The sequence below is a fragment of the Aphanomyces astaci genome (genome assembly GCF_000520075.1).
Source record: "Aphanomyces astaci strain APO3 unplaced genomic scaffold supercont1.137, whole genome shotgun sequence".
In the NCBI taxonomy this organism is placed as follows: Eukaryota; Oomycota; class Saprolegniomycetes; order Saprolegniales; family Verrucalvaceae; genus Aphanomyces; species Aphanomyces astaci.
In genome coordinates this window covers 1-19,768 of record NW_009798400.1, presented here as the reverse complement: position 1 = coordinate 19,768, position 19,768 = coordinate 1, and the positions used below count along the sequence as shown (strand labels likewise).

The 19,768-nt window shown below is 45.3% G+C and overlaps 7 protein-coding genes and 3 non-coding genes across 10 annotated transcripts; 2 read left to right on the top strand and 8 right to left on the bottom strand.

Moving 5' to 3' along the window:
- Positions 1-835: 835 nt before the first annotated feature.
- Positions 836-916, top strand: H257_18115. The gene has a single exon. It is a non-coding gene; the product is annotated as a tRNA-Ser (tRNA).
- A 441-nt stretch (positions 917-1,357) lies between these two features.
- H257_18114 (hypothetical protein) lies at positions 1,358-2,372 on the bottom strand (the record flags this gene model as incomplete). The annotated part of the gene is made up of 1 exon (XM_009847123.1): positions 1,358-2,372. One exon carries the CDS (start codon positions 2,370-2,372, stop codon positions 1,416-1,418), a length of 957 nt encoding a protein of 318 aa, XP_009845425.1. The 3' UTR covers positions 1,358-1,415.
- Positions 2,373-5,574: 3,202 nt separating this feature from the next.
- Positions 5,575-8,208, bottom strand: H257_18113 (hypothetical protein). Its single transcript, XM_009847122.1, has 6 exons — positions 7,908-8,208; positions 7,470-7,862; positions 7,244-7,424; positions 7,103-7,187; positions 6,193-6,312; positions 5,575-6,137 (listed from the first exon to the last, which is right to left on the bottom strand). Exons 1-6 carry the CDS (start codon positions 8,140-8,142, stop codon positions 5,679-5,681), a joined length of 1,473 nt encoding a protein of 490 aa, XP_009845424.1. The 5' UTR covers positions 8,143-8,208; the 3' UTR covers positions 5,575-5,678.
- Positions 8,209-8,851: 643 nt separating this feature from the next.
- H257_18112 (hypothetical protein) lies at positions 8,852-9,569 on the top strand. The gene has a single exon (XM_009847121.1). The coding sequence runs from the start codon at positions 9,200-9,202 to the stop codon at positions 9,566-9,568; it is 369 nt and encodes a 122-aa protein (XP_009845423.1). The 5' UTR covers positions 8,852-9,199; the 3' UTR covers position 9,569.
- A 267-nt stretch (positions 9,570-9,836) lies between these two features.
- On the bottom strand, positions 9,837-10,832 carry H257_18111 (hypothetical protein). Its single transcript, XM_009847120.1, has one exon. The coding sequence runs from the start codon at positions 10,386-10,388 to the stop codon at positions 9,948-9,950; it is 441 nt and encodes a 146-aa protein (XP_009845422.1). The 5' UTR covers positions 10,389-10,832; the 3' UTR covers positions 9,837-9,947.
- Positions 10,833-11,615: 783 nt separating this feature from the next.
- Positions 11,616-12,913, bottom strand: H257_18110 (hypothetical protein). The gene is made up of 4 exons (XM_009847119.1): positions 12,687-12,913; positions 12,339-12,617; positions 12,050-12,245; positions 11,616-11,985 (listed from the first exon to the last, which is right to left on the bottom strand). Exons 1-4 carry the CDS (start codon positions 12,846-12,848, stop codon positions 11,705-11,707), a joined length of 918 nt encoding a protein of 305 aa, XP_009845421.1. The 5' UTR covers positions 12,849-12,913; the 3' UTR covers positions 11,616-11,704.
- An 85-nt stretch (positions 12,914-12,998) lies between these two features.
- H257_18109 lies at positions 12,999-13,079 on the bottom strand. Its single transcript has one exon. It is a non-coding gene; the product is annotated as a tRNA-Ser (tRNA).
- Positions 13,080-14,731: 1,652 nt separating this feature from the next.
- H257_18108 (hypothetical protein) lies at positions 14,732-15,693 on the bottom strand (the record flags this gene model as incomplete). The annotated part of the gene is made up of 2 exons (XM_009847118.1): positions 14,732-15,195; positions 15,282-15,693. The coding sequence occupies 2 exons, from the start codon at positions 15,691-15,693 to the stop codon at positions 14,732-14,734; spliced, it is 876 nt and encodes a 291-aa protein (XP_009845420.1).
- Positions 15,694-17,289: 1,596 nt separating this feature from the next.
- Positions 17,290-18,962, bottom strand: H257_18106 (hypothetical protein; the record flags this gene model as incomplete). Its single annotated transcript, XM_009847117.1, has 3 exons — positions 17,290-17,553; positions 18,253-18,326; positions 18,839-18,962. 3 exons carry the CDS (start codon positions 18,960-18,962, stop codon positions 17,290-17,292), a joined length of 462 nt encoding a protein of 153 aa, XP_009845419.1.
- H257_18107 lies at positions 17,959-18,039 on the bottom strand. Its single transcript has one exon. It is a non-coding gene; the product is annotated as a tRNA-Ser (tRNA).
- Positions 18,963-19,768: the final 806 nt, after the last annotated feature.

Below are 19,768 nucleotides of genomic sequence, written 5' to 3'. Positions count from 1 at the left end.
ACCCTTGAAATATACTAGTAATCTCTAAATTGTTCCTATCTCAAATCGGTTTGGAGATTCACATTGTCAAGCGCTGAATCTCCCTCACTGTCAGCTAAAACTCGGAGGAAGATAAAAATTCATCCGGATGTTGGTCGACGTTAGCGCACCATCCATCCATTTCAGGAGCAATCAGCCTTCTATGGACTCCCAGCCACTTCCATTGAGATAAGTGTAATGCCTTGCAGCTACAGTAATAGTACTGATTATGGGCGTGTATGTCATTCAAACAGAGGTAAATTCGAATCGTTTGGTATCCGTACTGCCGTGCCCACAATTGCTCCTTGGAAAGGTGTCACTTCCATCAACTAATTTCACAACTTCGCACAACCAAAAATGACGTTTTTCACTTTTGAGTTGGAGATTCGTATCTCAAAAACAATCTCAAAAGTTGGCGTCTGAAAATTCTCTATTCTGTTAAACAAAGGTAACTATAGAAAAATCAGTACCCAAAAAACTCAATTCAGAATTGAAAAAGTATTATTTTTAAACATTGTTTTTAAATATTTGTAAATATACTACTACGTACTGGTAGTATATTCTCAACAAGGATAATTTTTATCTGTTTACTGTTCAAAAGAGTAATTTATTCTGAAAGATCATCCTCAAGGAACACTTCACTGTCAGTACTACCGTACTATCGGTAGCAATAGGTCTTAGTAAGTACGTAGTACTATCAATATTAGTACTATTAATATATTAGTACTAGTAGCAATTAGTACTACTAGTTGTGAACAAAGTCCACAAATATATTTATACTCTATATTAAAATCGCAATCATAGATGTCATAGATGTGACAGCTTGGCCGAGCGGTTAAGGCGATAGACTCGAAATCTATTGGGGAAACCCTCGTGAGTTCAAATCTCACAGCTGTCGATACTTTTTCGTTGTGTCTGTAAACCGAAAACGAAGCGTTGGGAAATCTCCTAATAAAGGGGGATAACGTTATTGTGCTTTCGAGTGAAATTTCGTGTTGTGGCGTGGTTTCTCGTTGGAATTTAAATCGATTTGATTGGCTACCTCAGATGAGCTCAAAATTATTAGCCAATCAAAACCCTCTCAATGAAATTCAACCAATCAGATCGATTGTGGATCGGTTTGAAGGTTTGGTCGGCGCGATTCGATTGCACCCCCTCCCCAAATTTGTATCAAATCGACAATATTGTATTATTAAAATAGTACTACTTCGAAGTAGTATGTAAGAACAAAGCAATGTGATACTATTAATAACGTTAGTACGTACCCTCCCAGTGTTCATATGTAATGCTCACTGGTCGTCCAATTGCTTTCAACATCTCGACAAAACTGATACATGCACGTCAGATATCGCTCTCTTCAATTTCACGTTTTCAGTTTATAAGGTCGTTTACAGTATCTAAGGTTGTTTGCCACACCAAACCATGCCCAGATCAGCAAACATTTCGCACGACTCAATACCGTACTCTGCAGGATAACAGTGCGACGAGGCCGGGTACCAGCATCCGTCGCAGCTATCACAGGGCCCTTGGGATGGCGTGGGGGCAGGTTTGGGGGTGGGGGTTTTGGTTGTGGGCGTAGCTTTTTTGGTCGTGGTGGGGTTCGGGACTGTCGCCGAGCTCTTCGTGTAGGGCTCGATGAAGTCGCGGGCTTGGGAAATGCGACTGTACACCCCTGGCTTTCCAACTTCGCCGCATTCGACGCCCCAGCTGACCACCCCCACCAAGCTCTCGGTGTTGTTGATTACCGTCGTCAATGGTCCCCCCGAGTCGCCTTGGCACGAATCTTTCCCCGCCTTGCCGCCGGCACAAAGCATGGACACGTCTACTTTTTTCTTTAGCGAAGCAGCACACACTTCGTTCGAGACAGTGTCGACAGACACTTGCTGGAGGGTTTGGGAAGGCGACCCTAATTGGTTCGTGAAGCCCCATCCGCGCACGATGGTCGATGTGGCAGCAGCAGGGACTGCATCGTACGAAATCTTGACCTTGCCAAAGGTCGAATCCCGCTCCAGAATGAGCACGGCAAAGTCGTACGATAGCGTGGTTGGGTTGAATTTAGGGTGCTTGATCTCCTTGACGATTCGGATTTGCTCGCCGTCGTTGCTTCCGCTGAGAAAATGCGACCCAATTGATGCATGCGTAAGGGGGGGGGACTTGCCGGTGCAATGGGCAGCGGTCAGGATAACGTTGGGGGCGATCAAAGTGCCGCCGCAGACGCCGGCCCCACCGGCCGACCGGCGCAAGCTGGCCACGTACAAGGATTGGCCCACGGGGGCTTCGTTGCCACCGATGATTTCGAGTTCGGCGGACGCGGTAGTCGCTATGAGGACCAGCACAGAAAACAAGCCTTTCATGTTTCCAACGAATTAGACAATGGAACAACGCCGCGAGCCAAGAACGTACAGTCGTGCCCACATGGGGCCATGTCCCAATACGTACCGGTAATGAGAACTTCTTCGAGTGACCCAGCAACCGGCCCAAAACACTGGCGGCTGTTCTACAACTAGAATACTACTGTATTGTTACCACGGTAAAGCGTTTTCTCGTCGAGATCTGAACCAAAGACAACGTTACGTCAACTTATCTCAGTCACTTAACGCGCGATCATTTGTGCTCGAGTTCGCCATTGTGGGCTGTCAGCATTGTGTAACAAATAATTCCCCAACACAAGGAGAGCTTCACGATTCAGAGGTACGAAAATGGATATATTACCAGATTTAGGAGAATTTATACAACATTGCTTCGTGACCATGCAAGCTGAGATTTCGCAACTCAGCTTCGCTTCTGTGACGACTCCACCAAATACCGTAACGTTATTGAAATAATTCAAGCTACAGTACTTCGAAGTACTCGAAGTAACTGTTAACGTTAGACTTATTACTTCACCTGGTAGACACTTGCTATTGCCAGTACTAAGATTTACAGTATTGCCAGCACAACATACAGTACAATTAAAAAAAAGGTACTAACTTACTTCGAAGTACAGTAGTCCAATTTTAGCTGGCTATCATTACATATTTCCCGTTAAGTTTTCTGTAACGTTACTAACGTTATGCATAGAGATGGAAGTTGTTCGCTCCCACCGCGCCTTTGATTGACCTCCACTTCATGTGGGCCATCCTCCACGCTCCATTCGAAGTGCCAACAAAACAGCGTGCACCATTTCAACAGATCTGGCCAATCACGGTCGAGGATTCGAATCCCCAAAGTGGACCGAGGGATTCTGTTACTATTAATAATGTAAGTTCCGGAGTAGTTTTCCTCAACTCTATAAAGCTTCAGAGGTTATTTTAAGGATAAAGATAAATACTCGTCTACGAAATCTCCCTATTAGTGGTTTGTGTTTGATATGAGTCCCCTAACGGTACCGTCGTCATCTATACCTTGACGGTCGATTCAACTCTAGCAGTACCAGTATTGTAGTCCTTACTGCAACAAGTACCAGTATTGTACGTACTCGTAGCCCTTACTGTTAGCCCTATATTTATTATACCTTGTGTGCCTGCGCACCATGATGCCACCACCAACCACCACTACATCGACCCCGTCATGCCCGAGACGTCCTTGACAACGACAATCTCAACCAGGTCGTTCTCACCAACCAGTACTCTGCTCCGACACAACTCAGCCCATTTAGGGCATCCTCTTGTAGGACGGTGTAATCATTGTTTCCCACAATTTTAAATAGTACTTCGAAGTAGTAATCTTATTCTTATTTTCTTAACAGTAAATTGCAGAATAAAAAACTGAATGGATCGATTGACCAAAAGTGTCAAAAAGGCGTGCGAAGTACTGATTATCCCCGGACAATATATTTTTACTCAACGCTTATTGGTCGAATTATTTATTTATTCGGTGTGGAACGTTAGGAAAAGCAAAAATATTCCGGCGACTCGGAATGATTTGATTGGTCAAGTCTCGGAAAATCGGTGCTTCGAACTGGGCCACAACAAGCTCCTATATATACTACGTAGTATATTAATAGTAGCTAAACTCGCAGCTAATTATTCTGATTACCGTTAAACAATGTATTTTTGATTACATTTTTTATATAAATCCCAGTTGAGTAAAAAAGGATCTAAATTATAAATATAATTTGAAATATATATACAGTATCTAGGCTTGAATCAACTATTACGATTTTACAACCTGAAAACCGAGTCTTTTCGACGCGGTATTCTGCTCCCGCTACAGATCAGACGGTACAGCGATATTCTCAATGGAGAAGTACATAGATGTATTCGAGTTGGGGACCAAAATAGGATTTTTACTGCGGTCCTTTATATGGTGTTTTTGTGTCCTACCACCTCCTACCAAAACCCTACCAAGTCCTACCATTCGTATAATTTAGCAGTTATTCGTACCCCCGGAATACATCGTGAAAATTATCGGTAACGTTATCCGCGGCACAGTACAGTATCCATTCCCCAACGAAGACAACTTACTTCCTCGGGTGTGCGTACAGTAGCTCACCCTCAGTTTACACTTAACGAGCGCCGATTAATACACCCATAACTGTCCTACAGAGTACTCAAGAGTACGGGACAGCATTTAATATTATACCAACCTTGGATACTATGGTTAATACAATATACTACGTAGTAATCGTTGAATCAAAGCGTGGATGACATTGGGATGAAGTTGTTGGATGAAACCTAAAGTATAGTGACCAGGCCTTCCGTTGGCCCCGAGCGCCCGGAAGGAAAAGAACCCGCACATTCACATCCACTGTGGCGAAGTGAATTATTTGATCACCGTCATTCCATCCCTATAAGCAGAAGTCCTAACTCTGCATGGCGTCAGACATGAATGTCCTTTGCTAGTATCCATTTGCCTTAAACGGGCCCCTTATTATATTTGGAAGAGCCGTTAAAACCAAAGCCCCGGTCCAGTCCCTCCGCATAACTGTAAATACTAATCTTTGTATAATACTTCAAGTATAGTTTATAGAAGCTTCAATGAGATCATCAATTGGAATATGGGGATTCAAATTCTATTTGGCGAAATGCCTTTCAAGTCCAAACATGGGGGAAATGCATAATACGTACATACTAAATGTTGTACTATAGTAAAGATTTGTACAAGATGAAATATGATCATGAACGCTACTCGGTGAAATCACTCGAAAGTCCAAATATTGAATAGTACTACGTACTAGTAGTACAAAACACTACTTTGGGTATAAATTCTAAGGGTGCGACTGGTAACCAGGAAAAATGCAATATTCAGACCCAAATTGGGCCGAATTCAACATATCTGAGATGAATTGAAACATGTTTGAAAGTTTTAACCCAAATCCAATAAATACTTCCACGTGGGATTTACTCGTTGAAGTGGTCCAAAACGCCATCTTACTACAAAATGGACCTTTTACCTCCATTTTGAAAATGGCATAGTTTGGTTCATCCCATTTTGCGAGAAAACGGAATATTAATATTTTTGAAATATCACCAGATGCACCCTAAATTATCAAGACAGGCTGGCCGAGCGGTTCGTTCTACACGAAGGCGATAGACTCGGAATCTATAGGGGGCGCAGCTCCAATACTGTATCTCACCGCGGTCGATATATATACATCCTATATTCCTATTCCTACTACTATAGGTATTATTCACCTAGTATTATGAATCGAACGATAGTAGCTCCATTCTTCATCTTATTTATGCCACGAGCACCGGTTGCAACTTGATCTGAAATTGGTTCGGGCTGGTTTGCACTAGCACGGGTCGCTTGGTGGTGCGGCATAGCGCCTTGAGCCATCGGTCGTGCCAGTCGTCCCGTCGGCGCTCGCTCAAACCGACGCGAAACTTCCACACAGTTCCGTCCTGGACCTGCAACGTCCATGTATCTCCATCATCCAGCATCTGCGATATCGTCGCCAGTGGGATCGTGGTCGTGGGTTTACACATCGCCTTGTCGTGGGGGGTGTACAGCACCACGGATTCGGCCAACAGTGTCACACACATCGAGTGAAACGTCGCAGGATTATTACTTGCCTGGAACAGAGTCGCCCATTTCTTTGAAGCGGAACAAGGCGGCGGCGGTGGCGGCATCATCACGTCCAAATCCGTTACGAGCACCACATGCGCACATCGTTCGAGTGCAAACGTGATCGAGCCCTGCACCACAAAAGAGAGGGGTATGACGATGATATCGTGAGTAGGATGTACGTACCTGGCCCGGTTTGGCCTTGTCGCCCAAGCTCATGCGTGATCCGTCGGGGTTTCGGGGGGTGTACATCAACGGCCCCAGGTTGATTTTCGTGACCGATGTCACAGATTGCAATGGCACCATCTACGTCGTTGACACATCACGAACATGACACGGACCATTCACCGAAACATGAATGTGATTTGATACATATTGTGGATTGATTCGATAGTAGTAGTCCCCGCCGTCGAATTGAAAGAATCACGCTACTCCCCTATTGAGCGCATTTGATTGGCTCTTACCAAAATGGTTCAACCAATCACAACTCCAGCGTGATGATTATTCGACATTGAAAGCGACGAATCACTATATTATTGTCAAATCGATTCGAATATTGGAGTGTTTGGGTGCTCTATCGAATGAGCAGAAGAACCAAATCGGCAGACAATCAATCGACCAATCAAAACCCAGAACACGAGTCAAGTAGTCAATCAAATCCACTTTTCGACCAATTCAACATCGAATCAGTGTGTGACTGAAAATAGTGTGACACTGGACGACCTTTCCATACAAAATCCAGGACAAACAATCGATCCATAGATATGGCGAATCAGCACAAAAGTCCAAAGTTTGGGTAAATGGACAATATTGTGTGTTGTACTCATAATTTCCACCGAACAATTGCCGGACCTTCGAAATTTCATATAAAACTAAGTTGAAGTGGTATCTTTGTGATTGCAATACTACAATCAATCTTTCTAGCCAATCAAATTGCAACCTTCATTCTTTGTAGCCAATCATACTCCTTATGCATCAATCAATCTTTCTAGCCAATCAAATTGCAACCTCCATTTCTTTGTAGCCAATCATACTCATTTGCTCGATTAGTTGGCGATTTCAACAAAATAGGCAAATTGACTGAAAAGCACAATACCACTTGTCCCAAAAAGTCGGGGCTCGAGCCAAAATCGTAGTCGACGACGGTGAGGCAGAGCGTCGAGGTCGGGGCCACCGCGGGCCTAAATGAGGTCGTGGGTTGGTTCGTTAAGACGTCACAACTGGGAGCGTGTCGTACAGTAAGAGGCGCTGATCCCACTGCGGATGCAGCGTCTTGTACGCAATATCGCTCTTCGTGGTCTGAACTGCTGCAATGTTGTCGAGGTGTGGAGGCTTGGTGGACTCGAGGACACTCACGATCACGTACGGGTCGCTAGATCCGTTCCAGTCCGCGGCGCGAAGGTTGTCGCCATGAAGCACTAAACATGGAGGTTATGGATATTGACATGTGGACGTGGACGTACAGTGAATGTACAGTGGATGGGGGCGGTTGGATTGCAGCAGAAGGGACTTGAATCGTCGGGCGGCACGTTGGATAGTTTGAGCCAACCGCATGACCTTGAGCATCGCATCCAGCGGCATGACGTTGTGTGTAGCTGAATCCTTGTCGAAGTCTTCAGGAGCATTGGAAACGTCCAGTTCGGCGCTTTCGGCGTCGGGTTCGCTGGATTCAGTTGAAGGCGACAAACCTTCCAAGTCCTCGTGGTGAATGCAAGGTTCACCCTCGATGCTGCTGTCGGCTGTGCTGTGTGCACTATGACGGGCCGGGGTCTCATCTTGGTTGGAGCGCACGATCGACGTGAGAAAGGATGGGTCTCCTGTGAAGTACCCACCGGTGTTGAGTGCGTCGCCCCACCCTACTTGCATTGAGACGACGTTCTATGGAGTCATCGGTAACCTACCGTGGGTGGACCACGCCGTGGCATGCTTGGGGACGTTTTGGGAGGCCAAGATATCGTGCCACAAGTCTGTGCCAAAATTGGCACGGATGGCAGAGTCGAGCGTCTTGACGAAGGCTTCCGAGTACGCATACGCCGCCGACGTGTCTTCCGTTGCAAAGCCATAAGGCTCTAGGTCGCCTTCCTCAGGGCAGTCTCGCGTGAGCATGCGGTGTTGCCGCGCGTCCGTCGCCGCCATGTAGATGTTCTTCGACGATGACAAGTGAAACCGTAAAATGTGCGATCTTTGGTTGCTCTTCTAAATACAAACTTGCAGTGGTTTCAGGACGTGTTTTAATTGGTCGTGGTAAAATATGCGGATTTGATTGGCCCATTTGAATCCTCGCCAATCCAAACGTCCAATTCCATAGAGAACAAAACCGCCTAGAATTAGGACTTCAATTACCTTAATTAAGGGCCTAATTAGGTATTGTGGGTCAACCAAAACCTCTGTAATTGCATCAATTATAGGTATAGAGAGGTTCGGTACGCTCAAAGACTGCAACCTACTTGCCTAATTTACGCGTGAACATTGTTCTAGACGGTAGCAAGATGATTACATGAGAACCCGAGACTATATGTACGCATGCTGCCGTGTTGCCGCCGCTCCAGATCGTTGCTATGAGACCTTTCACGGTTGATGACGACTAGTCATTGGGATATAGTACATGATTGGCTAAAATGCATTGTTTATGACGAATCAAAACGTGGCGTCGACTAGTTACACTAACTATTACTACGTAGTAGTTAACAGAAAATTCCACCGGAATTCACAATAATTATACCATAAACTCATAAAGCACCAAGCTCCAAAAGCGTTCGCATAATACTGTAGAATGGGCAAAGTTACACTATTAACTGATGGCAACGATGCCAACTTTGAGTTGGCAATGCCTGAACGGAGAAGATGTTCGAACGCTGATGGCATTTTAATTACAATAAACAAGGAATAACGAGGATAACCAGCGCGCAGATCGCAGAGCTGGACAGGGGCCATATTATATGCACATGATGCTCCTTTTAGAATAGCTGTAAGGGGTGGACTGGCCGGGGAGGCTACAGTTGTGATGGGGGAAACTCTGGTCATGGTGGGAGGTGCGCTGGTCGTGGTACTGTAGTCGGGTTCGTGGGAGCGTCTGTGGGGACACTTGTAGTTGGTGTGGTGGTCGTGGCAACTACCGGCGTCGCGGGGGTTTTCTTGGTGGTGGTTGGCTCGATGGTGGACGGTTTCGACGTCATGGCGTCCTCGCAAATGGATGCTCTCGGGCATCCGTCATAGGTGGGGCTGGTGCACGCACAGCGGGACGAGGCCACCCATGGTGAGCGTGAGGCAGTTGGGGCAGTTTGCAGGGTCGGACGAGCGATCACATTTCGTGCCATGGGACAATAAGCACTCCTTCGTCGCTACTAATCAAAGCGCATCATTCTTCGCAGTTGCTGCCGCCACGACCACGGCAACGGACGGATACAACAATAGTCGACGGGTGAGGCATGGTAGCGTCAAATCGGAAGTGCTCTCCGAGCGTCAACGCTCAGTGCTCAGTGATGTCTTGAGTGACGACCTCATTCTGCATGAACCCCGCCATGTTGCGCGGTTGTTGCTGGCTCTTGATGTGAGAACATGATGGTGAAGCTGATTTTATTCGGATCATATGGATATATAAAGGTCGTCGTGTTTTTCTCTGAATTAATTTATTTAGAAACATGACAGTATATTTGCATATTTGTATGCTTCCACCGGCATGGCGAATAAAATTATCTTGATCGAGTTTGTGAACATTGTTGAGGGTTTAAATAAAACGTTTCAAACATTTCAAACATAACAATTGGGTTCGATGGACGTTTTAAACGATTTAAAACCGTTTGGAACTTCCTTGATCAGGTTGGCAGAGGCTCGAAGGGGTGGGTGTAATGGCTCCTCTTCCTCTTCATCGTTCGCATTACCATGACGCCGGGACAATGGTCTGTTGTGGCATCATTCCTTGTCTTCCGATCTGTAGCAGCTCAAATGGACCTTTGCAGCACCGTCCCATTCTGCTTGGTGTACGCCACGTCCACCACGTCGTTCTCGTGTGACCGCTTGACATACGAATGTGGGGAGTGCCTTGCCTTGGATGCCATCGAAAGGACCGTATCGTGCACCGCGAAGGTGACGCACGACGCGTGCCTTGGCACGTGGTGTCCGTCCAATGGTGAACTACCACCGTTTCCGTTCCCGTTCACGACCACGCCAACTCCCACCACCACGCCAACTCCCACCACCACGCCAACTCCCACTTCCACGAAATCTCCCACTACCACCTCCACCATCACCACCACGAAAGCTCCCGTCGTCACGACAACGACACCTAGGCCAGCCACCACAGTCACGGCATCCCCGGTGGTGACGTCCGCCGCCCCCATCACGTCGGCACCTGTCAGCAGCTCCAGCTCGAACACGTCCATCTACGTAGGTGTGGGCTGCGGCCTGCTGCTGTTGGCCGTGTTTGCGATGTTCATCCTATGGAAACGGCGGCAATCTCGCGCTGAACGTATCGAGCTGGAATCCCAGCGACAGGTAGCCAAAGACGAAATGCACCACGGCGACCCTGCCATCTTCAACACGATCGGCCACCGAAGCTTGATCATCAGCGCGCGATCGGAACCAGATGCGATGTGGTGGGTAGCCGAGAGGGACGCGCCTAGTAGTAGTACTACTAGTGCTACTCACGCCGCGTATCCGCAAAGTACTAGTCACGCCGCAAATCCTCAAAGAACTAGTCACTCCGCCGCAAGTTCCACGGCGACGCCCGCGAGAGTGAGTGGTGTATAACTGTGTAGCGGTGTGTATACTGACGTACTATTTAACAAGACTGTATAATGTATAATACTAGTACTGCAACTACTATATACTACTATGAGTTCTAGTATGTACGTAGTGGAAGCAAACCAGACTAACGGTATTACTATAACAGGAGGTGTGAACTCCACCCAAAACCACCTCGGTCTATATAGCTCTTACAGCTGTCATATGCGCCCACAAGTGAACCCTCCGCCAGGGCTAGAAATTTACATTAATCGGCTACGCCTGTAAACTTCATACTAACTTACTTATTAATAGTATTGGTAATTCGATTTCAAAATGAATCGACGGAAAGAAGTAGCCAATGAAATTTTCGAAAAAAGACCTTTCGACCAATCAAATTGCAGGTGTATCCGGTGCATTGCCAAGCTTCTCCATTTTACAAAAAGTTAAGTTGTATCGGACAGGAGTCACAGTGAGTATATTTAGTTCAGGTAAAATCACGTCTCGACGATTTCAGGTGGATTTGACGTCGTTCGTCGAATCTACGGAAAATACCAAATTTTGCTCGAAAGCACAATATTAATACTAGAAGCAAACAAGACTACCTACAACACCAGCGGTGTGAACTCACTCCCCTGCATAAACTGCTTGTTCTTATGAATTCCATATGCAACAAGTCGACATCCCATCACACAGCTGGTACCAAACGTCGTCTACTATTACAGTAATATATACAAGTATATCGTAAACACTAGACGTTTCATGACATTTCATTCGCTGGAATGTCAAGCAACGAATTATGCACGCACACAACTTTTTGATTGGATGATCAAGCTCTCTTGTAACTGACCGATTTAACAACCAATGAAAACGAAGAGAATGGTGTATTCCGCAAGTCTCTACGTTTTATTGGACAAAATTAATCTCAGATAAGAACGGGGGCCAGCACTGTATGTATATAGCAAGATCGTTCGGTTTACAGAAACGTCGCGGGTCGATAATCCTCTTGGAATTTGTATACTTGGTTTTCCAATGCTTTTTTGGTCTCGCTCAAGATAAACACGGCGCCAATAAGGCGCAACCCTCGAGGCACTGTGCCCTTGTATAGATGTAGTAGCCCGCCTTGGCGCCACAGCGCTTGGAGTTCTGTGAGCGTATGCGACGGGGTTTTGTCCAGGGCTTTGCCTTGTAAAATGGTCTTGATTGTGTCGACAGGTTGAGTTGCCAACACGGCTACGAGTCCCGCGCCCACGCTGCCTACAAGGGAGTATAGTACAGTACAGTACAGTAGTAGATCTGTGACATGTTTTTTTTGCTGTACCGGCCAACGAAGCTGCCGTGAGCTGGGACAACGATGCGTCGTGCAATGACCCAAACACTACTGGGAACTGGGCGTGCAATTTCTTGCCAAATTCGGGACCTAGCGCCAGGAAGCTCGCACACCACACCGTTTCCCGGGCCATGGTCAACGGCAGTGCCTTGTAGAGGCGTGTGATCCCGAAAGAATGCACCACTTCCTGCGACAGCGTTAAGAATAGAACGGACTTAGTTTCAAATGTCACATTTAAAACGATTCGAATGGGAGAGAGAGAGAACGAACAAGGACGTACTCGAGTGGTTTGGACCATCGTGTGCCCTGTGCGTTGCTGCAACGTCATGACCAGCTCGGCGGGAGAACTGAGCAAGGACGAGCACACGCCTGCAAACGACGCCGTGGCGATGCGGCTGGTGTCGCTGGAAGCGGGGGGGGATGCGTGGTGGCGTTGGAGGTACGACGACAGCATCCCGTCCACGGCGAACTGGACGCCAGACACGGGTGCGATCGACGCACACATGATGCCCACGCCGCGATACAGCACCGACGGCCGAAACGAGATGGGTTGGTTTTGCTACAAGACTTGCGTGGGTCGGCGGTAACGAACGGTATGGGAAGTGGCGGTGCATCGCATCTAGTGTACCTGGATGCAGTTTTTGATCGAGAGCAGTGGTTGCTGGCAACACACTTCAAAGATACCAGAGGCAGATCCGATGGCAGCATGTTGCAGTCCTGACAACGGCGCGCGGGTGCGGCTTGTCGTTGGCTGCTGGGGCGTGACTACGGCTGTGTCCTGAACGGCCATGGTCAATTTGTGTTTTTCGCATGTGTACCTACTGGCACTGTATTATATCCAATCCAATGCCCACGTTTCATTTTGATCCGTTTCATTCGTCCAACTATGGTAGGCCAATCAGACCTCAAAATTTTGAGATATCTCGGACGAAAAATACATCGACAGCTGTGAGATTTGAACTCACGCGGGTGACCCCAATAGATTTCTAGTCTATCGCCTTAACCGCTCGGCCAAGCTGTCCTATACAATACACTAGCACTTTGCTTGACAGTATCTGCACGTCATCTACACAGGTAAGACAGAAATCTTCACCAGGTGTCAACCATATTTTACAGTTAAGAATAATTATTACGTAGTAATAGTACTTCGAAGTACTAGTGCCCATAATAGTGTTACACTCAAAAGTTAACTTCGAAATATTTATACCCCATACCAATTCTAAATGCAAATCGAAGTACCACTGGGTGATGATTTATAACCTCCCACGTGGCCAAATACAAGACTGGAGATTAAATTATTTAACATATATTGTGCTTTTCATATATTCTGGCTATTCAAGGCCTAAATCCGTGGTTTAAAAAAAATTCGTCGTTGAATTAGTCCTGTCCGGTCAACCGTAATATATTACGGTTGATGAATTCATATTTTTACGGATGGCGATGTTTAAACAACTGCATACGCAACGATGATTGGGTAAGTAATTGATGGCGTGCCAGAGTTTAAGCTTAATCACCTTGTTTGCCGATTTGAATTCGGCAAACAAGTTGTTTTACCATGATCAGCATTGACATGCGCTGGAGATGCGTTGTCTTCGTTCAAGTCTACGGAATCGAAACCGGATGCGTGTGCCTCCTCCTTGGCATCTCCGAGCGTAGTGTAACCAGGTTCAACAAGATGTTTTCGACAACTGGCCATGTCTGCGACACGAAGAGGCGGGTCCGGGTGAAGAGATGGCCGCCGGAAGTGAACTCATGGGTCAGCGAGTACGCCATCGCGCATCCCTGCTTCTACTTAGAGGAGCTCGAAGAGGCGCTGAGACTGCAGTTCCCGTCGCTCAACAACATCTCAGCGTCTAAGATATGCAGAGCGCTCATGCATGATCTAGGATTAACGCGAAAAGGTATAATTGAGCATATTTCTTGCATTAATTCTCAAGTAAATAGTCCTAGAGAAACGTGCCCGCGAGACTGCTGAGTTTGAACTTCGGGACTACTATCGGCGCTTAAGCCCGTACTACTCATACCCTGATCAACTGATCTTTGTCGATGAGACATCAAAGGACGGCCGGGACTCAATCCGCAAGTACGCCTGGTCGAAGCGGAATCAAAAGGCGATTATGGACTTGCCCTTTTCTCGTGGTCAACGAGTTTCCGCTCTGGCTTCATTTACTACTGCAGGGTTTTTGTCTTGGGAATATGTCGATGGTATGATTGATATTTATTTTGGAGTTTTTTGTTTGGGATAAATTCACATTAATAATTAATTAATGTAGGTACTTTTGACCGTGTGAATTTTCACGACGCCATGGTCCGGAAAGTTTTGCAGTATTTGAACCCTTGGCCATTGCCGCGCTCGATATTGATCGTGGACAACGCGAAAATTCACATGTACAAAGAACTTCAAGACGCAGTCCATGCCCGAGGCGCATTATTGTTTTGTTTTGCCGCCATATTCCCCGAAGTTGAATCCCATTAAAGTTGGTTTTAGCCTTCTGAAGCGCTGGATCGGAAAATATCCCATGGCATTCCGCTTCAACATTCGGTCAGTATTAGATGTAGCATTTGTGGAATGCACAAAAAAAGATGAGCAGATAGGACTCAATTTGTACCGTCACTGCGGCTACAATTCCACAGATTTAGACAAAGATACATTTTTAAATGAATAATCTGAAATTACTCATTAATATGATCACTGTCCTCAACATTGACGCTGGGCACCGGAATTTCTCCCACTACTGGCGCCCTAAATATTGGTGTCAAGTCGAACGGGGGAATTCCCAGAATGCCACGCAGGTCTTCCACCGAGAGAAAAATGTCCACAGGGAAGCTGGCCATCGTGCCAAGGCGCATACGCACCCTGCGGTACGTGTCGTTTGACTGGGAGATACTTTCGCGGTGACGGGCGGCAGCATGCTGGGCGAGCATGCCGTCAATGTGGCCAAGCTGGCCCATTGTTGCATTCGACGGTATTTCGACGGGGGCAGTCACGGGCAAACGGGCAGCAACGACCCCCGTATAATCCGTTTGGAGCGGTCCAAGCACGATGTTTTGGTCGCAAATATAATCTTCAACTCTGACCGCTGACGTTGCAATGTTGCTTGAGGTTGCGCGTCTTATCGCGGTGCTTGCCGCATTTTCTAAATGCCACAAAAATATTTTGGTTAATTGCATCCTTCAAATTAATCAATATTTTTTTATTTATACGAAGTTAATGTTGTGTTACCGATGTAGACAAACAGCAGCAGCTTGAATGATGCTTGTGCATTTCGAATCTTGCTGGCATTGTCCCATACTTGTTGGAGCACATCCGAGTAGTTTTGCAGCGTCAGTTGGACGTATTTATCCTGCGTTGTGTTTGCGGCCACCTTTACGAAGATGCCGCTGGGGGTAGTTTGGGTAGCAGGGTCCCAAGAGAGCTTAACGTTCGTTGGGACAGCATGGTGTTCGACGACAGCGGTCGTGACGGCATCCATCACAGACGCATGAAGTACCCCAAACGACGTACCAGTCGAGATGGTCAGCTCGGTTGGCTTTCCGACACTAGTTCTGCTCTTGCCCAATGGCACGCCAACCTTGGTTGCCACTTGACACCGAAAGGAGTCCGGGAACTCGACGTTCAACCGCTCGCCTTGCATGTTGTTTTACGAATGGTGATTGTCGAATTTAACGTCATTACAAGTTTAGCACAGGTGCCAGATTCATGGTTTGCGTTGAATAACGTTCTTGGCCCTGTGGTTATATTCCTATCACCTCCTTGTATTATGAGCTAAAAGAACGGGCAAAGTTCATGCAAAGCACAATACTTCCTCTGTTCCAACACAGTATACTGTCGACAATTCAAAATCCCATTTGTTCCAAATTACTGTCGACAATAAATGCCCTATGATTCGCCCATGAAATATTTCCATTGATTTCATTGGTTTAGAAATTTATCAGATGGATGAAATCATTTGTGCGCTAGTAATGGGTAAATTGGCCCCTTCAGACCCCTATATATTTTGGTAAAAATAAATTTAATCGCTTTAAACAAAGTCAATTATTATAGGCAAGACTGTATTTTTTTGAAATGTGCTGACCACAAATCCTCCAATTTTTCATACGCCATCGAAAAAGATATGTTTCATCAAATTTGAACAAGAAATGCGATTTTGGGGTCGCTTTGAAACCAAATGTCGACAGTATATTGGAACAGAGGTAGTACTTCGAAGTATATACTGAAGTACTACAGTAGTAATAGACTGCAAAACCAGTTTGCAAGGTGTGTCGTGAGAATAGTGACGGGACAGGATATAACTATGCACGATATGAAATCAGGCTTATTTTGTCAGACACTCATCACCTTTACAATATCCGCTGAACAGATTAAAAATCGAAGAATTTCCAAAAGACCGCTGGTTTTCCTAAATACTACCATAAATAACTTTTTGTGAGGTGATTTGGATATTACATCAGTTCTATTTCGAGGCTGGCGACTGGTTCGAAATAGAACTGGTCTTGAGCTGGGATTTCAGTCTGAGGATACCTCCGCGATTATAACGTGACGGATCTGTGATTTGCCAAAAGATCGGTGATTTACCGAGCTGCATTACCCAATACAATTCAAGAATTGATATGATTGGATAAAATAAAAGCCTGCAACAACTGATACCTTCAAAACTTTATGTTGGGAATAGTACTAACTTAAAGAGGGGCTAGTCTGTTTTCAAATCAAGTATGACCTGTAAAATATTATTACGGCATAGATATAATATTTCTCTATAAATCAAAAATTTTGTTTCATCGTAAAATTCCGATACTGAATACAAGGTTAAAATCCGGCGAATCACCGATCGCCTGTTTGAGCGCCTAACTTGGACATTTTATTTGCCCTGATTCAAACTCTTATACTTGATTTGTATTCGGACGATGAGATAAAGCTCAAAAGGAGAGTTCGGCACTGCAACTTTCACGTCGAGATAATTTGAACTTCGCCAGGTATGGTCGATTGAATGGAGCTCAAAATCGGCAAATCACTGATCCGTCACGTTATCGTGGTACAGTGGTTAACCTGGTGAAATGCTGGATGACTATTGCAAGTAGCACTTGGAGTGTGACGGGTGAAAGATAGCATGGGGTCTTACGGCAGTGCGACAAACTCCTTTTTTGAACTATATCATCATCGTTCATATACAAAATCGTATCCCTCGACCACTAACACTAAACTTATGGGCTTTGCGACAAATTGGGGGAAATCAAGCCACGTATTGAATGGCGGCTGTATCTGCTGTCCTGACAGCAAATCTTTCGACACGACGGGAACTCGACTGGCGCTGCACTTCAGCTCGACGCATTTGAATGAGCCATAGATCGCACACGACACTTCCACAACAAGCAGATACGGCCAAAAACGTTTTCCACAAGCACCCGGTGAGCCGACACTTGACGGTTCCGCTCAACGTCCTCTCGTTCGAGTAGGCCTCTTGATGGGTTCTTCTTGGGGTACACACCTCATAAGTCTGTGATCATGCCGTAGTATCCCTTGTCGACCAAAAACGCCCACACAATACCAAATTTTTTGTTGACTTAAAACTATATCTATTAAATTTAAAGATTGAGCACAAACCACTACAGACAATATTGAAAAACCTATGGTTAATTCATAAGATACCATTTGAGCTGATGAACGTAAAGCACCTAAAAAGGCATATTTGGAATTACTAGACCAACCTGCAATTATAATACCATATACACCTAAAGAAGATATTGCTAATAAATACAAAATACCTAGCCTTGGAGTGTGTATTGCAGGAAGCGTATTCGATCGTTACGACCAAGGTACTTTACATGTTGGTGTGAGCAGTATAATTTAGTGACAAGCGATGTGGGATAAAATTTGAGTAGCAGGAAGGACGAAAAAATATCGACAGCTGTGAGATTTGAACTCACGCGGGTGACCCCAATAGATTTCTAGTCTATCGCCTTAACCGCTCGGCCAAGCTGTCCTTATACTGTTCAGGGAAATTTAGCTTGACATTCAGCACCATTCATCCATCGGCTAAGACATCAGTCATCAGCCTGTTGTAAGCCAATATATGCACCTCTTATTCGTCCAAATGTATTCCTTGAGGAATTAGTGCCCCTGACAAATTATACCTTGGACCAGCCATTTCTTTGTTCGTCCTATAGCAATCGTTACTATAACAGTTAATACCAACCCAGGCGGTGTAAAGCACAGGCAAGCTGTACCCAAACTGGTCGCTGACTTCTGTTGCTTGTTGGTTGAAATACACTGTGCATTTCTAACAAATGAACTAAGAATGCAAGTGTACTCTGACAAACTCTTACTTCTTGCACAAAGTCAGAAACAGACATGAATGGAAGGACAGATAACTGCTCCATTGAACGTAGCACAGGCCTCCGAGGAAGCATATAGCGCGAGCTTAGGAGCATGAAACGCAATTGAAGAAGCCTGTGAACCTCTAACCAGTCGCATGCGTCGAACGTAGATTGCAAGTGATAATTGTTCGAATCATAGTGTCCAAGTCAACGAGGATGGCTGACCGCTCTGAATGATGCGGCATTTTCTCCAAGTGAGTTATATTCGGATACGGATAACTGCCTGTGAGTGCATCGACAGTGAAGTCCTCTGAAGTCAATATTGACTCCCCTGTGTTTTTCAGTTTACCAAATTAAAATACGTTTGAATTAAAATATGCGTTTCAAAATCGTCGAAACGCAAAAGCAGAATGAAAAATCCAATATTGACTCCCCCTAGTTACCTGCTAACAATTCTACTCATACATCTCGAGTTCCAAAGACAAAAGCAGTGCTGCGTCTCATTGTAGAATTCGTCCGCGAGCGACGTCGGACCCGAACACGAGTCGTAGCGAAAGATGTTATGACAGTTTTGAAACAGCATGGTCATGTTGCGTACGATGAAACCGACAACAAGATACAAAAGCGTGTCTACGATCCGTTCAGGAGTATCTTTTGAGTCGTGGATTCAAACGAGGACAAAAGAAAGGTCAGGTCAAATATGGTCTTACTGATGAAGTTGTTATTGCTAGAGATAAGTACATTAAATATATGTCCGGTACGATTGAATCAAGCGACGATGAAGAAAGCGACGATGACCAAAGCATTCTTAAGGATATCGTAGATGGGCCACCTGTAATGACATAATACTCGTATCATTTAATATTTCTTACCATCAAATTTGGGCAGGTTATTCTTGAGCATATGGTTGGAAGCACTTCTATAAAATGATGCGAATTAATAAATACCCCTCCATGGTCTCGTCGACTGTTAACACGTACGGATTTTCAAAAGTAGCGTTTTTCGTGTGACACCAGGGATCGGCGCATGTTTTAGACTTGTGTAATGAATCCTCCAAAACTCTAGTTAGTGGGATGCTTTCATAATATTAGGTATCAAATGAATATGTATTTCGAATTGGTCGTCCATCCGAGCGGGTTAACTGTTATAGTAACGATTGCTGTAGGTGAACAAAGAAATGACTGGTCCAAGGCATAATTTTTCAGGGGCACTAATTCCAAAAGGAATACATTTTAACGAATAAGAGGTGCATTTCTATTGGCTTACAACAGGTTGATAACTAGGGGGGGTCAATATTGGATTTTTCATTCTGCTTTTGCGTTTCGACGATTTTGAAACGCATATTTTAATTCAAACGTATTTTAATTTGGTAAACTGAAAAACACAGGGGAGTCA

What these genes read in the sequence shown, in the direction of transcription:
- H257_18113 (XM_009847122.1), bottom strand. Translation starts at nt 8,142, where the DNA reads ATGGCGGCGACGGACGCGCGGCAACACCGCATGCTCACGCGAGACTGC. An exon ending in TGGGATCAGCGCCTCTTACT is followed by an intron (nt 7,188 to 7,243) that starts GTACGACACGCT and finishes GACCTCATTTAG; the next exon opens with GCCCGCGGTGGCCCCGACCT. An exon ending in CCGACTTTTTGGGACAAGTG is followed by an intron (nt 6,313 to 7,102) that starts GTATTGTGCTTT and finishes TCAACGACGTAG; the next exon opens with ATGGTGCCATTGCAATCTGT.
- H257_18112 (XM_009847121.1), top strand. Translation starts at nt 9,200, where the DNA reads ATGCTCTCGGGCATCCGTCATAGGTGGGGCTGGTGCACGCACAGCGGG.
- H257_18111 (XM_009847120.1), bottom strand. Translation starts at nt 10,388, where the DNA reads ATGGACGTGTTCGAGCTGGAGCTGCTGACAGGTGCCGACGTGATGGGG.
- H257_18110 (XM_009847119.1), bottom strand. Translation starts at nt 12,848, where the DNA reads ATGGCCGTTCAGGACACAGCCGTAGTCACGCCCCAGCAGCCAACGACA. An exon ending in CGATCAAAAACTGCATCCAG is followed by an intron (nt 12,618 to 12,686) that starts GTACACTAGATG and finishes CAAGTCTTGTAG; the next exon opens with CAAAACCAACCCATCTCGTT. An exon ending in CGATGGTCCAAACCACTCGA is followed by an intron (nt 12,246 to 12,338) that starts GTACGTCCTTGT and finishes ACGCTGTCGCAG; the next exon opens with GAAGTGGTGCATTCTTTCGG.